General features: G+C 43.8%; 1 protein-coding gene across 1 annotated transcript in view; it reads left to right on the top strand.

Moving 5' to 3' along the window:
* Positions 1-14469, top strand: part of LOC127428188 (ATP-dependent 6-phosphofructokinase, liver type-like) — a 33571-nt gene that overhangs the window by 14723 nt on the left and 4379 nt on the right. Inside the window, exons 8-15 of the mRNA XM_051676362.1 lie at positions 28-123; positions 236-328; positions 5396-5521; positions 5640-5704; positions 5782-5845; positions 5952-6098; positions 6183-6253; positions 14030-14117. Of these exons, the coding sequence (XP_051532322.1) occupies positions 28-123; positions 236-328; positions 5396-5521; positions 5640-5704; positions 5782-5845; positions 5952-6098; positions 6183-6253; positions 14030-14117 (750 nt within the window). The remainder of the gene's footprint in view (positions 1-27; positions 124-235; positions 329-5395; positions 5522-5639; positions 5705-5781; positions 5846-5951; positions 6099-6182; positions 6254-14029; positions 14118-14469) is intronic.

Below are 14469 nucleotides of genomic sequence, written 5' to 3'. Positions count from 1 at the left end.
TGATCACTGGTGTGTGTGATCTGACAGAGTCGCAGTAAAGGATCTCGTCTGAACATCGTGATCATTGCAGAAGGAGCCATCGACAAACATGGCCAGCAGATCTCATCAAACTATGTTAAAGATGTGAGACAGCTTGAAATATCTGTCTGTAGCAGCATCAGTCTATCTGATGACTGTACTGTCATGTGCCTTTTTCATTGTTGTTGTTCACCTGTCTGTCTCTCTTTCACTTCAGCTGGTGGTTCAGAGGTTGGGTTACGACACACGTGTCACTGTTCTCGGTCACGTTCAGAGGGGAGGAACTCCGTCTGCATTTGATAGAGTTCTGGTGAGTCTGTAAATGATGATACAGATGTCCATTAGCTTCAGCTGAATATTTTACACTGTAGCTGATGATGTTCATGAAACAGCCTGTAGAGATTATTCAGAAAAGAGTAAATCTTTGGATGAGGGATCAGTTTGAGTATGTGTGATTGGATGGAACAAGACGAGGTTCTTATGTTTTGCTCTCTCTGAAACAATGCTACTTACTGTATTCTTGCATTTGTTTAAAAGTTATTTGATATTTTCTGTATTTTCTGTCTTGATGTACTGTTTACATGTTTATATGTTTGATCATAGATATACAGACAGAGACACGGATAGATAGACAGACAGCAGATAAACAGATAGATAGATAGACAGACAACAGACTGACAGACAAATAGCTAGACAGACAGATAAATGGACAGATGAATAGATAGATGGATAGATCAATAGACAGACAGACAGGTAGATAGACAGAGACAGACAGACAAATAGCTAGACAGACAGATAGATAGACAAACAGTCAGACAGACAGATAGATAGATACAGACAGACAGACAGACAAACGGACCGACAGACAGACAAACAGCTAGACAGACCAACAGATAGACAAACGGACCAACAGACAGACAAACAGCTAGACAAACCAACAGACAAACAGCTAAACAGACCAACAGACAGACAAATGTACCGCTAGACAGACCAACAGACAGCTAAATGGACCGACAGACAGACAAACAGCTAGACAGAGAGAGAGAGAGAGAGAGAGAGCAAATAGACAGACAGATGGATAGATAGATAGATAGATAGACAGGCCGACAGACAGACATACAGCGAGACAGGCCGACAGACAGACATACAGCGAGACAGGCCGACAGACAGACATACAGCGAGACAGGCCGACAGACAGACATACAGCGAGACAGGCCGACAGACAGACAAACGGCGAGACAGGCCAACAGCTAGACAGACCGACAGACAGACCAACAGCTAGACAGACAGACAAACAAACGGACTGACTGACAGACATACAGCTAGACAGACAAACGGACTGACACACAGACAAACAGCTAGACAGAGAGATAGACAAATAGACAGACAGATGGATAGATAGATAGACAAAGAGACAGACGGACAGACAGACAAACATCTAGACAGACCAACAGACAGCTAAACGGACCGACAGATAGACAAACAGCTAGACAGAGAGAGATAGACAAATAGACAGACAGATGGTTAGATAGATAGACAGACAAAGAGACAGATGGACTGACAGACAAACAAACAGCTCGACAGACCAACAGACAGACAAACAGCGAGACAGATCAAAAGCTAGACAGCTCGACAGACAGACCAACAGCTCGACAGACAGACCAACAGCTAGACAGACCGACAGACAGACTAACAGCTAGACGGACCAACAGCTAGACAGACCGACAGACGGACCAACAGCTAGACAGACCGACAGACGGACCAACAGCTAGACAGACCGACAGACAGACCAACGGACTGACAGACAGACAAACAGCTAGACAGACAAACGGACCGACAGACAGACAAACAGCTAGACAGAGAGATAGACAAATAGACAGACAGATGGATAGACAAAGAGACAGACGGACTGACAGACAAACAAACAGCGAGACAGACCAACAGACAGACAAACAGCAAGACAGACCAAAAGCTAGACAGACTGACAGACAGACTAACAGCTAGACAGACCGACAGACAGACCAACAGCTAGACGGACCGACAGACAGACAAATGGACTGACAGACAGACCAACAGCTAGACAGACCGACAGACAGACCAACGGACTGACAGACAGACAAACAGCTAGACAGACCGACAGACAGACAAACAGCTAGACAGAGAGATAGACAGATGGATAGATAGATAGACAAAGAGACAGACGGACAGACAGACAAACAGCTAGACAGATCAACAGACAGACAAACATACCGACAGACCAACAGACAGCTAAACAGACCGACAGACAGACAAACAGCTAGACAGAGAGATAGATAGACAAATAGACAGACAGATGGTTAGATAGATAGACAGACAAAGAGACAGACGGACTGACAGACAAACAAACAGCGAGACAGACCAACAGACAGGCAAACAGCGAGACAGACCAAAAGCTAGACAGACCGACAGACAGACCAACAGCTAGACGGACCAACAGCTAGACAGACCGACAGACAGACCAACAGCTAGACAGACCGACAGACAGACCAACGGACTGACAGAGAGACAAACAGCTAGACAGACCGACAGACAAACAGACCGACAGACAGACAAACAGCTAGACAGAGAGATAGACAAATGGACAGACAGATGGATAGACAAAGAGACAGACGGACTGACAGACAAACAAACAGCGAGACAGACCAACAGACAGACCAACAGCTAGACAGACCAACAGACAGACCAACAGCTAGACAGACCGACAGACAGACCAACAGCTAGACAGACCGACAGACAAACAGCTAGACAGACCAACAGACAGACAAACGGATCGACAGACAGAAAAATAGACAAACGGACCAACAGACAGACAAACGGATCGACAGACAGAAAAACAGCTAGACAGAACAACAGACAGACAAACGGACCGACAGACAGACAAAGAGCTAGACAGATCAACAGACAGACAAACTGACCAACAGACAGACAAACAGCTAGACAGACCGACAGACAAACGGACCGAAAGACAGACAAACAGCTAAAAGGACCGACAGACAGACAAACAGCTAGACAGACAGATGGATAGATAGATAGACAAAGAGACAGCTAGACAGACCAACAGACAGAAAAACAGCTGGACAGACCAACAGACAGACAAACGGATCGACAGACAGAAAAATAGACAAACGGACCAACAGACAGACAAACGGATCGACAGACAGAAAAACAGCTAGACAGAACAACAGACAGACAAACGGACCGACAGACAGACAAAGAGCTAGACAGATCAACAGACAGACAAACTGACCAACAGACAGACAAACAGCTAGACAGACCGACAGACAAACGGACCGAAAGACAGACAAACAGCTAAAAGGACCGACAGACAGACAAACAGCTAGACAGACAGATGGATAGATATATAGATAGACAAATGGACTGACAGACAGACAGATAGATAGACAAACGGTCAGACAGACAGAGAGATGGACAAAGAGACAGACAGACAAACGGACTGACAGATAGATAGATAGATAAAGAGACAGACAGACAAACGGACCGACAGACAGACAGACAGACAAACATACCGACAGACAGACAAACAGCTGGACAGACCAACAGACAGCTAAACGGACCGACAGACAGACAGATGGTTAGATAGATAGACAAAGAGACAAGACAGACCGACAGACAGACAAACAGCAAGACAGACCGACAGACAGACAAACAGCGAGACAGACCGACAGACAGACCGACAGACAGACGGACTGACAGACAAATGGACCGACAGACAGACAAACAGCTAGACAGAGAGATAGACAAATAGACAGACAGATGGATAGATAGACAAAGAGACAGACGGACAGACAGACAAACAGCTAGACAGATCAACAGACAGAAAAACAGCTAGACAGACCAACAGACAGACAAACGGATCGACAGACAGAAAAACAGCTAGACAGATCAACAGACAGACAAACGGACCGACAGACAGACAAACAGCTAGACAGACCGACAGACAAACGGACCGAAAGACAGACAAACAGCTAAAAGGACCGACAGACAGACAAACAGCTAGGCAGACAGATGGATAGATATAGATAGACAAAGAGACAGACAGACAAATGGACTGACAGACCAACAGACAGACTAACGAGCTGACAGACAGACAGATAGATAGACAGACAGAGAGATAGACAAAGAGACAGGCAGACAAACGGACCGACAGACAAACAGCTAGATAGACAGACAGACAGATAGACAGATAAAGAGACAGACAGACAAACGGACCGACAGACAGACAAACAGCTAGACAGAGAGATAGACAAATAGACAGACAGACAGACAGAAAAACAGCTAGACAGACCAACAGACAGACAAACGGATCGACAAGACAGAAAAACAGCTAGACAGACCAACAGACAGACAAACGGACCGACAGACAGACAAACAGATTGACAGACAGAAAAACAGCTAGACAGACCTACAGACAGACAAACAGCTAAACGGACCGACAGACAGACAAACAGCTAGACAGACAGATGGATAGATATATAGATAGACAAAGAAACAGACAGACAAATGGAACGAAAGACAGACAAACAGCTAGACAGACAGATAGATAGACAGATGAATAGACAGACAGATGGATGAGTAGACAGACAGACCAACAGACAGACAAATGGACCGACAGACAGACAAACAGCTAGACAAACAAACGGACCAACCGACAGACAAACGGACCAACCGAAAGACAAACGGACCGACAGCTAGACGAATAGCTAGACAGACAAATAGATCAACAGACAGATGGATAGTTGGACAGATGAATTGACCCTTTTCACAGACATGATGCGTTTCCGCCTTATTTAACAATGTAAATGTAGCAAACTTTTTTATATTTTCAATTTTAAAAATATTTGGTGTAAATTTATAACATTGAACTTTGTATTATATTATCTTGGAGTAAGTTTTAAAAATCGAGCTACAACAGATGCGATGAGGCTACACCGCTGCTGAGGGAGTGACAGAAAATTTAGCCTATTTCTCTCTTCTTAATGCTATTATCAAAGCGCTCTATATTTTTATCTTCCTTTGAAAAGCCATGAAAGCACAATCGTTGATATTTTCTTTTGCTGTTGGAGCAAACGGGTGAGCAAACATTACATTTATTGTGCTCTCCCATTCACCACCATTCAAGTTTACCCAACTATGATTCTACTTGCACTCTGCAAACCCGGATATGTGAAAAGGGTCCATAGATATACGGATAGATTGATAGACAGACATATTGACATAAATAGACACACTATATCATGTGGGAAATTATGGTGCAATAGCAGCCAGACATACTGTATAAAATTCTTTTGAACAAATCCATCTTCCTGTCTGTCTGTAGAGCAGTAAGATGGGTGTGGAGGCCGTGGTGGCGCTGTTAGAAGCCACTCCAGAGACTTCAGCTTGTGTCATTGGCCTGTCGGGGAATCAAGCCATGCGGCTGCCGCTCATGGAGTGTGTGAACATGGTGAGTCCCACACCTGACCTCTGACCTTTGGCCTGTAGCCTGCTCGAGCAGAGGACAGCTTCAGATAGGGTCAGAACCTACAGACAGCTTTTATTATCTGAATTATTTTGTCTTTTAGACGAAGGAGGTGCAGAAAGCCATGAATGAGGAGAGATTTGAAGAGGCCATTCAGCTCCGAGGAAAGTGAGTTTTGTTCCGTCGTCTGTTTGTTCACATGAATGAATCTCCGTAATGGCTGATGATTTATTCCGTCGTCACAGGAGTTTTGAGAACAACTGGAACACGTACAAGCTTCTAGCTCATCAGAAACCTGCTCAATCAAAGGTCTTTATTATGTTTCAAACCTACAACTTATGTTTCTTAAATTTTTGCTTCATGTTGTTTTCAAAAATAGAAATGCATTTTGAGGATGTATATTATTGTTCCTCAGAGTAATCACTCGATGGCGATTCTGAACGTCGGTGCTCCAGCCGCGGGGATGAATGCCGCTGTGAGATCAGCGGTCAGGGTGGGACTCGCTCAGGGTCACAGAGTTTACACCGTTCATGACGGGTTTGAGGGTCTCGCCAAGGGAGCGGTGAGAAACACAAACCTGACATTCACTTGAGCCCTGTGCCATCTGTGTAAGTACAGGAAGTGACACAACTGTGTTTTTCTACAGTTGATGGAGGTGCACTGGCATGATGTGGCTGGATGGACGGGTCAGGGCGGGTCACTGCTGGGCACCAAACGGTCAGTTCTGTGATTTTTCTTTCTTTCAAACCAGCCGCCACTTGGTCTTTATTTCTACTGCGTTACACTGCTTAGCCCCACCCATGATGAAATTTCATTGGTCCAAAATCTCGCTCTGCATAGCTGTATATCAAAAACAGTCTAATCTGATTGGCTGTGATAATGTCAAACAGTGTTTTTAGTTTCAGTTTGGACAGAAAAATTACATCAGAAACTTGCAACATCACACCTGGTTTGGAGTGTTAAGTCACGTCCACAATAACAAGCTTTTTCATTTGAAAACTCCATTTTACAAAGTATACTGTTTTTAACTGTCTTCGTTTTTACCGGTGGAAAACGCCGCTCCAGTCTGGATGAGAGGCATGAATATAACAAAATCAATGTGTTTAGGGGCCGTTCACACTGAACGTGGTTTTGCATCCATCCACACTGTTTTTCAGTTGTTTTCCCATGTAAACATGCACTAGATCAGTGGTTCTCAAACACTGCTCTCCAGAGCCCAAAGCGTCTGATGTCAGGTGCGCTCACAGTGCTTATGTTAAAGATGTTCTCGTGCACGGCAGTTGTCACGAGATTGTTGGTAAATGTGGCAAATGTTGTCAGCCACTGACTGTAACACAGTTTTCTTCCTCCAGGGGGCACTCGGAAATCCAAACCTCCATTCATCTGCATTTAAAGGAATATTCCGGGTTCAATACAAGTTAATCTCAATCGACAGCATTCGTGTCATATTGTTGATCACCACAAAAATTAATTTCGACTCGTCCCTCCTTTTCTTTAAAAAAAAGCACAAACGTGTGTTCAGTGAGACACTTACAATGGAAGTCAATGGGCTCAATTTTTGGAGGTTTAAAGGCAGAAATGTGAAGCTTATAATTTTATAAAAGCACTTACGTTAATTCTTCTGTATTATTGTGTATTATTTGAGCTTTAAAGTTGTTTAAATTGTCATTATGCGGACTCAAGATGGTGCCGAGTATGGCTGCTGCGTTGCGAGCTCCGACACAACATTGTAGTTTTTTGTTTGTTTTGTTTACAGTTCTTATGTTTTTTTTGTCTTGGATGTTGTCTGCCTTATTGTCTACGACAGACAAACACTTTTGGACATTGGTTCTGCAATTACACACCATAAACCGGACTTCAAATTCCTCGATGCTGACACGCTGTTTACAAACACGCCCTTTGTCTGGGCAGCCCGGCCGCGAAAACGCAGGAGGAAAAGGGGAAACAGAGCCGGCGTTCTCATCAGAGTAAGACGTCGCACAAATTGACCCCCGCTACCCACTGTTCTACTTGCAAATGTTCAGTCTCTGGGCAACAAGCTCTGCGAGCTGAGAGCGCGAATCTCTTTCCAACGAGAGACGAGGGACTGCTGCATTATCTGCCTTACAGAAACTTGGATGTCTGGGGAGATTCCAGACTCAGCCATTGAACCCGCGGGGTTCTCCGTGCACCGAGCGGACGGAGCGAAAGACCTCTCAGGTAAAACTAGAGGAGGTGGTGGATGTTTTATGATCAACAAATCCTGGTGTGATCAGAGGAATGTACATTCCATCAAGTCTTTCTGTTCTCCTGATCTGGAATTTCTCATGCTTCTGTGTCGACCATTCTGGCTACCGAGGGAATTCACAGCGGTCATTATCACTGCTGTGTACATCCCACCACAAGCCGACACAGACCGGGCACTCAAGGAACTGTATGGGAGTATAAGTGAGCAGGAAACCGCGCACCCTGAGGCCGCGTTCATTGTGATCGGGGACTTTAACAAAGTCAATCTCAAATCAGTCGCACCAAAATACCACCAACACATTAGTTTTAACACACGAGGGGACCGGGTTTTGTACCATTGCTACTCTCCCTTCCAAGATGGCTACAAATCCCTCCCCCGCCCACCATTTGGCAAATCGGACCACTCTTCCATTCTGCTTCTGCCCGCTTACAGGCAGAAACTGAAACGGGAAGCACCCACCATCAGAACGATCCAGTGCTGGTCGGACCAATCAGACTCTACGCTACAGGACTGTTTTGATCACGCGGACTGGGAGATGTTCCGGTCCGCCTCTGATGACATCGAGCTGTAAGGCTGGCACCGGAATGTCTCACCCAAAAGGCTCTGTGAGAACCAACATCATAAAGCTCTCACACAGAAGAGCATCACCACCTAAGACAACACTCCCTACTTTTTAAGGACCATAAAGCGCAAATCTCACATCTGCCCTCTCTCTCACCTCAGGTCACTTTAAGGACACCAAAAACTAAGTTATGACTTATCCTGTACTGTAATGTAGAAGGTTTTCTGATCATACATGTTTGGTATCATTCAAGAGGTCTCAGTGCAACTGGTAAAATGGTCTCATTCCCTTTCAGCAAAGTCAAATCACAAGTAAGATTTAAGAACTTAGTAAAATACTGTATTCTATCAGGGGTACGACCCCTCCCAGATTTCTCACAGAGACCAGATGCTGTATGCAGATTAGGTGCATTCTTTGTAAACATCAAACTACCTACTCAATCAAGTTTCAAAGGTCCACTTATAACTCCCTAAATTGTAAACCAAATCCTAAATAACATCAAACACACACATTTGAAATAACAATAGAATCGTTTGGTACTTAAGGAAGGATGGCAGAAGAGCTCTGGGGATCTGCAAGCAGATCTCCCATGCTGTAGCTGCATGTAGTTTTGTCAGGTATGTTTCTTTGACTTGTCTTTTATTTTTAGTAATGCTTGTTTATTCTGATCATGTGAAATTGACTTTGATTTGAATTTCTGCAACAATGTTTTATATCCTACCTGACAAATAAATTGTTATTATTTGATTTATTCTGAATTCCTCCGAACTCATTACTGGAGCTTTAATATAGGAGGAAGCCATTTAAAGACTCTCAGTTTGAATTAAAACCACTCAGGACAACCAGGTAGGACAACCACCTAGGACAACCGGGTAGGAGAAAGCCATTTAAAGACTCTCAGTCACTGCTCACCACCCGCCTTAGCAAGTTGTATGTACGTGACTAAGCGGCAATATCATCTGGTTAGGAGACAGGCCAAACCAGACGATATTAGTTAACCCTACGACCGCTGAATAAGAACAGAACTGGCTATCCATTTTCGGGAGGTTTACGTAATTTAATAATGGTCGGCGTAAGTCTCCAAAGATCGAAAGGACAATGGATAGAAGAGGATTTAGAGTAATCAATAACCTAAAAATGTTAAATTAAAAGAATGATCAGAAATTAATTAGAGCTTAAATATAAATTAGTGGTCAACTTAAATTGGAGTCAGATTAATATAAAATTGGAGTCAGATAAAATGAATAACTGAATCAAATGTGTGAATTAACAATAATTGCTTTACTTCAGCGCTTAGAAAAGACAGAACAACGCAGAGACCTTCAAGGGCAATTTATTGAAGTTCCACTCCGGAACGGATAGAAAATTATCCCTTTTTACAGAGCTTAACGCTGATAGCATAACGTGTTTCATCAGAAAGTGCGTAGAAGACGTTGTTCCGACCAAAACAATACGGATCTACCCGAACCAGAAACCTTGGATTAATAGCGATGTTCACGTGGCACTTGATGCTGGACTGGACTCAAGATGGCGCCGAGTATGGCTGCTGCGTTGTGAGCTCCGACACAACATAGCAATGTTTTGTTTGTTTTGTTCACAATTCTTATGTTTTTTGTCTTGGATGTTGTCTGCCTTATTGTCTACGACAGACAAACACTTTTGGACATTGGTTCAGCGATCTCACACCGAAAACCGGACTTCACATTCCTCAATGCCGACCCGCTGTTTACAAACACGCAAGCGGAGCCCTTTGTCTGGGCAGCACGACCGCGGAAACGCAGGAGGAAAAGGGGAAACAGAGCCGCCGTTCTCATCAGAGCAAGACGCCGCGCAAATCGACCCCCGCTACCCACTATTCTACTGGCAAATGTTCAGTCTCTGGACAACAAGCTCTGCGAGCTGAAAGCGCGGATCTCTTTCCAACGAGATACAAGGGACTGCTGCATTATCTGCCTTACGGAAACTTGGATGTCTGCGGAGATTCCAGACTCAGCCATTGAACCCGCGGGGTTCTCCGTGCACCGAACGGACAGAGCGAAAGACCTCTCAGGTAAAACTAGAGGAGGTGGTGGATGTTTTATGATCAACAAATCCTGGTGTGATCAGAGGAATGTACATTCTATCAAGTCTTTCTGTTCTCCTGATCTGGAATTTCTCATGCTTCTGTGTCGACCATTCTGGCTACCGAGGGAATTCACAGTGGTCATTATCACTGCTGTGTACATCCCACCACAAGCCGACACAGACCGGGCACTCAAGGAACTGTATGGGAGTATAAGTGAGCAGGAAACCGCGCACCCTGAGGCCGCGTTCATTGTGACCGGGGACTTTAATAAAGCCAGTTTAAAATCAGTCGCACCAAAATATCACCAGCACATTAGTTTCAACACACGAGGGGACCGGGTTTTGGACCATTGCTACTCTCCGTTCCGGGATGGCTACAAATCCCTCCCCCGCCCACCATTTGGCAAATCGGACCACTCTTCCATTCTGCTTCTGCCCGCTTACAGGCAGAAACTGAAACAGGAAGCACCCACCCTCAGAACGATCCAGTGCTGGTCAGACCAATCAGACTCTACGCTACAGGACTGTTTTGATCACACGGACTGGGAGATGTTCCGGTCCGCCTCTGATGACAACATCGAGCTTTACGCTGATAGCGTAATGTGTTTCATCAGAACGTGCGTAGAGGAAGTGATTCCGATCAGGACAATACGGATCTATCCGACTCAGAAGCCATGGATCAATAGCGATGTTCGCGCGGCACTTAATGTGTGGACCTCCGCTTTTAATTCCGGGAATGCGGAGGAGCATAAACAAGACAGTTATGCCCTCCGAAAAACTATCAGAACCGCAAAACGCCAGTGCAGGAGCAAGATTGAAGGACAGTTTAACACCACCAACTCTAGAAGCATGTGGCAGGGAATTAACATCATCATGGACTTTAAAGGGAATAAAAACTCCGCCATGAACACCGTTGCCTCTCTACCGGATGAGCTAAATACTTTTTAAGCTCGTTTCGAGGGAAATAACACCGCCCTCGTGGAGAGAGCTCTCGCAGCTGAAGCTACAGAGGTTAGTTCACTCTCCGTCTCTGTAGCGGATGTGACCCGATCCTTCCGACGGGTGAATATCCGCAAAGCCGCGGGCCCAGACGGCATTCCGGGCCGCGTCATCAGAGCGTGCGCGAACCAAATGGCTGGTGTTTTTACGGACATTTTCAACCTTTCCCTCTCTTTGTCTGTAGTCCCCACATGCTTTAAAACATCCACCATTGTGCCTGTACCAAAACAATCAAAAATAACTTGTTTAAATGACTGGCGTCCTGTTGCTCTGACTCCCATCATCAGCAAATGTTTTGAGAGACTAATCAGAGATTACATCTTCTCTGTATTGCCACTCAATCTTGACCCGCTGCAGTTTGCTTACCGCAACAACCACTCCACTGATGATGCCATTGCATCTACAATACACACTGCTCTCTCCCACCTGGAAAAAAGAACACTTATGTGAGAATGCTGTTTGTAGACTACAGCTCAGCATTCAACACCATAGTGCCCTCCAAGCTAGATGAGAAACTCCGGGCTCTGGGCTTAAACAGCTCGCTGTGCAGCTGGATCCTGGACTTCCTGTCAAGCAGACGCCAGGTGGTTAGAATAGGCAGCAACATCTCCTCATCACTAACCCTCAACACTGGAGCCCCGCAGGGCTGTGTTCTCAGCCCACTACTGTATTCCTTGTACACACTTGACTGTGTGGCAACACATACCTCCAATGCCATCATTAAGTTTGCTGATGACACAACAGTGGTAGGTCTGATCACTGACAATGATGAAACAGCCTACAGAGAGGAGGTGCACACTCTGACACACTGGTGTCAGGAGCACAACCTCTCTCTCAACGTCAGTAAGAAGAAGGAGCTTGTGGTGGACTTCAGAAGAAAAGACAGAGAACACAGTCCCATCACCATCAATGGAGCACCAGTGGAGAGAGTCAGCAGCTTCAAGTTCCTGGGTGTCCACATCACTGAGGAACTCACATGGTCCGTCCACACTGAAGTCGTTGTGAAGAAGGCTCATCAGCGCCTCTTCTTCCTGAGATGGCTGAGGAAGTTTGGAATGAACCGCCACATCCTCACACGGTTCTACACCTGCACTGTAGAGAGCATCCTGACTGGCTGCATCTCTGCCTGGTACGGCAATAGCACCGCCCACAACCGCAAAGCACTGCAAAGGGTGGTGCGAACTGCCAGACACGTCATCGGAGGTGAGCTTCCCTCCCTCCAGGAAATATATACAAGGCGGTGTGTGAAAAAAGCTCGGAGGATCATCAGAGACTCCAGCCACTGGAGCCATGGGCTGTTCTCACTGCTACCATCAGGCAGGCGGTATCGCAGCATCAGGACCCGCACCAGCCGACTCCATGATAGCTTCTTCCCCCAAGCAATCAGACTTTTTAACTCTTGATCTCCCACGATCAAAATACATCAGCACTGCACTTTTTTACCCTTACTCTTATATCTCACACCGGACTGTCATAAATTATATTCTCTCTTAACAACACACTGGCAACTGACTATCAACCAACAACCTGAATGTCAATACAGTACAATACAACCTACTGTATATTTTATATATATTATTTTTATTGTATAATGTGTATTCTATATTGTGTGTATTGTATACTGTACAGTGTATATTATTATTTGTATATTGTTGTGTGTAATTATGTGTATATTAGACTTTAAATTGTGCTGTGTTAATTTGATGTTATTGTAAATTGGTATATGTCTCATCACTGTCACGACTGCTGTGTTGCTTGGAACTGCACCCAAGAATTTCACACACTATTGCACTTGTGTATATGGCTGTGTGACAATAAAGTGATTTGATTAGATTTTTACGGTCATTACATCATCATGGTAATGGAGTTGTAAAATTGTCTATATCTTTCCACAGATGCAGTTAGTAAGTGATTTTATCACAGTAAAATCATGTTAACACACATATTGTTTATGTCTTGTGTCTATACTTTTGAAACAGTGAGTATTTTAATGTTTACAGAAAGGAGGTTTGGATTTCCGAGCGCCCCCTGGAGGAAGAAAACTGTGTTACAGTCAGTGGCTGACAACATTTGTAATTTGCAGTGTAGGGTTAGGGTTAGGGTTCATGTCCAGAGGTTGCTCCTGCAGCAGTATCACTTTTTATTTATAATCTTTTTCTTTTGATGTTGTGAAAGTATATACACATAGTTAAAATATTTTATCATGTAACACAAAGTGTACAAAATAACAGAACAATGTGGGCCTCATTCAGATGTTTTTTAATGAAGAGTGTTTCGTTCAGTTTTCATTGTATAAACATTACATAATGATGAAAGAAAATGCAGTTAATCTTTTAAAAGCATTTTTCCATAATGTTTGATTAGATTATTATTAGGGGCACAAATTGTTTTCTTGTTTTAAAGGGGGGCGTGACCTAAAAAAATCAAGAAGCACTGCACTAGATGGACGTCTTTCACCATTGTGCCGCATCTCGTTGTTGTATTTTTCAGTGTCTCGCGCAGGATCGACATGTCCATTTAAGAAGAACTTCAACTGTTAAAGCTTCAACTGTGTCCAGCTCTAAATTCTTCTTCTTTTGTTTTCGGCTGTGATTAGAATGTATTTATTTATTTATTCATTTGTGTTTTCTAATCATTTCAGAACTCTTCCTAACTCCTGTATGGAGAACATTGTGGCGAATATTGGAAAATACGGCATTCAATCTCTGCTGGTGATTGGTGGATTTGAGGTAAAAAATACCATGAATATCTACAGAATCGTGTGAAACCATTTCAATATTTATTGTGTGAAAATTATTTATAGTAATTTGTCAACAATGGTGACACAGTTGTGACATCATTTCCAGCACACCAATTAATTTTATCCCTAATAAAGTTCAAAAGTTAGTGTACTTGTTAATCAAGTGGATAAAAGTGTGAGTGAAGAGCATGATTGAGATGAAATATGAGACAAAACACAGACAAATCAAGAGAAATATAATTATTATTTGTCATATACAGTAATTGTATTATTAATGATTATTATGAATTACTATTAATAAAAAAAAACATTTTTGAAATGTTGCATATAATGAAGGAAAA

Source organism: Myxocyprinus asiaticus, chromosome 37 (assembly GCF_019703515.2).
Source record: "Myxocyprinus asiaticus isolate MX2 ecotype Aquarium Trade chromosome 37, UBuf_Myxa_2, whole genome shotgun sequence".
NCBI classification, from domain to species: domain Eukaryota; kingdom Metazoa; phylum Chordata; class Actinopteri; order Cypriniformes; family Catostomidae; genus Myxocyprinus; species Myxocyprinus asiaticus.
Note: the sequence above shows the minus strand (reverse complement) of the source record. Positions and strands in the feature narration are given on the sequence as shown.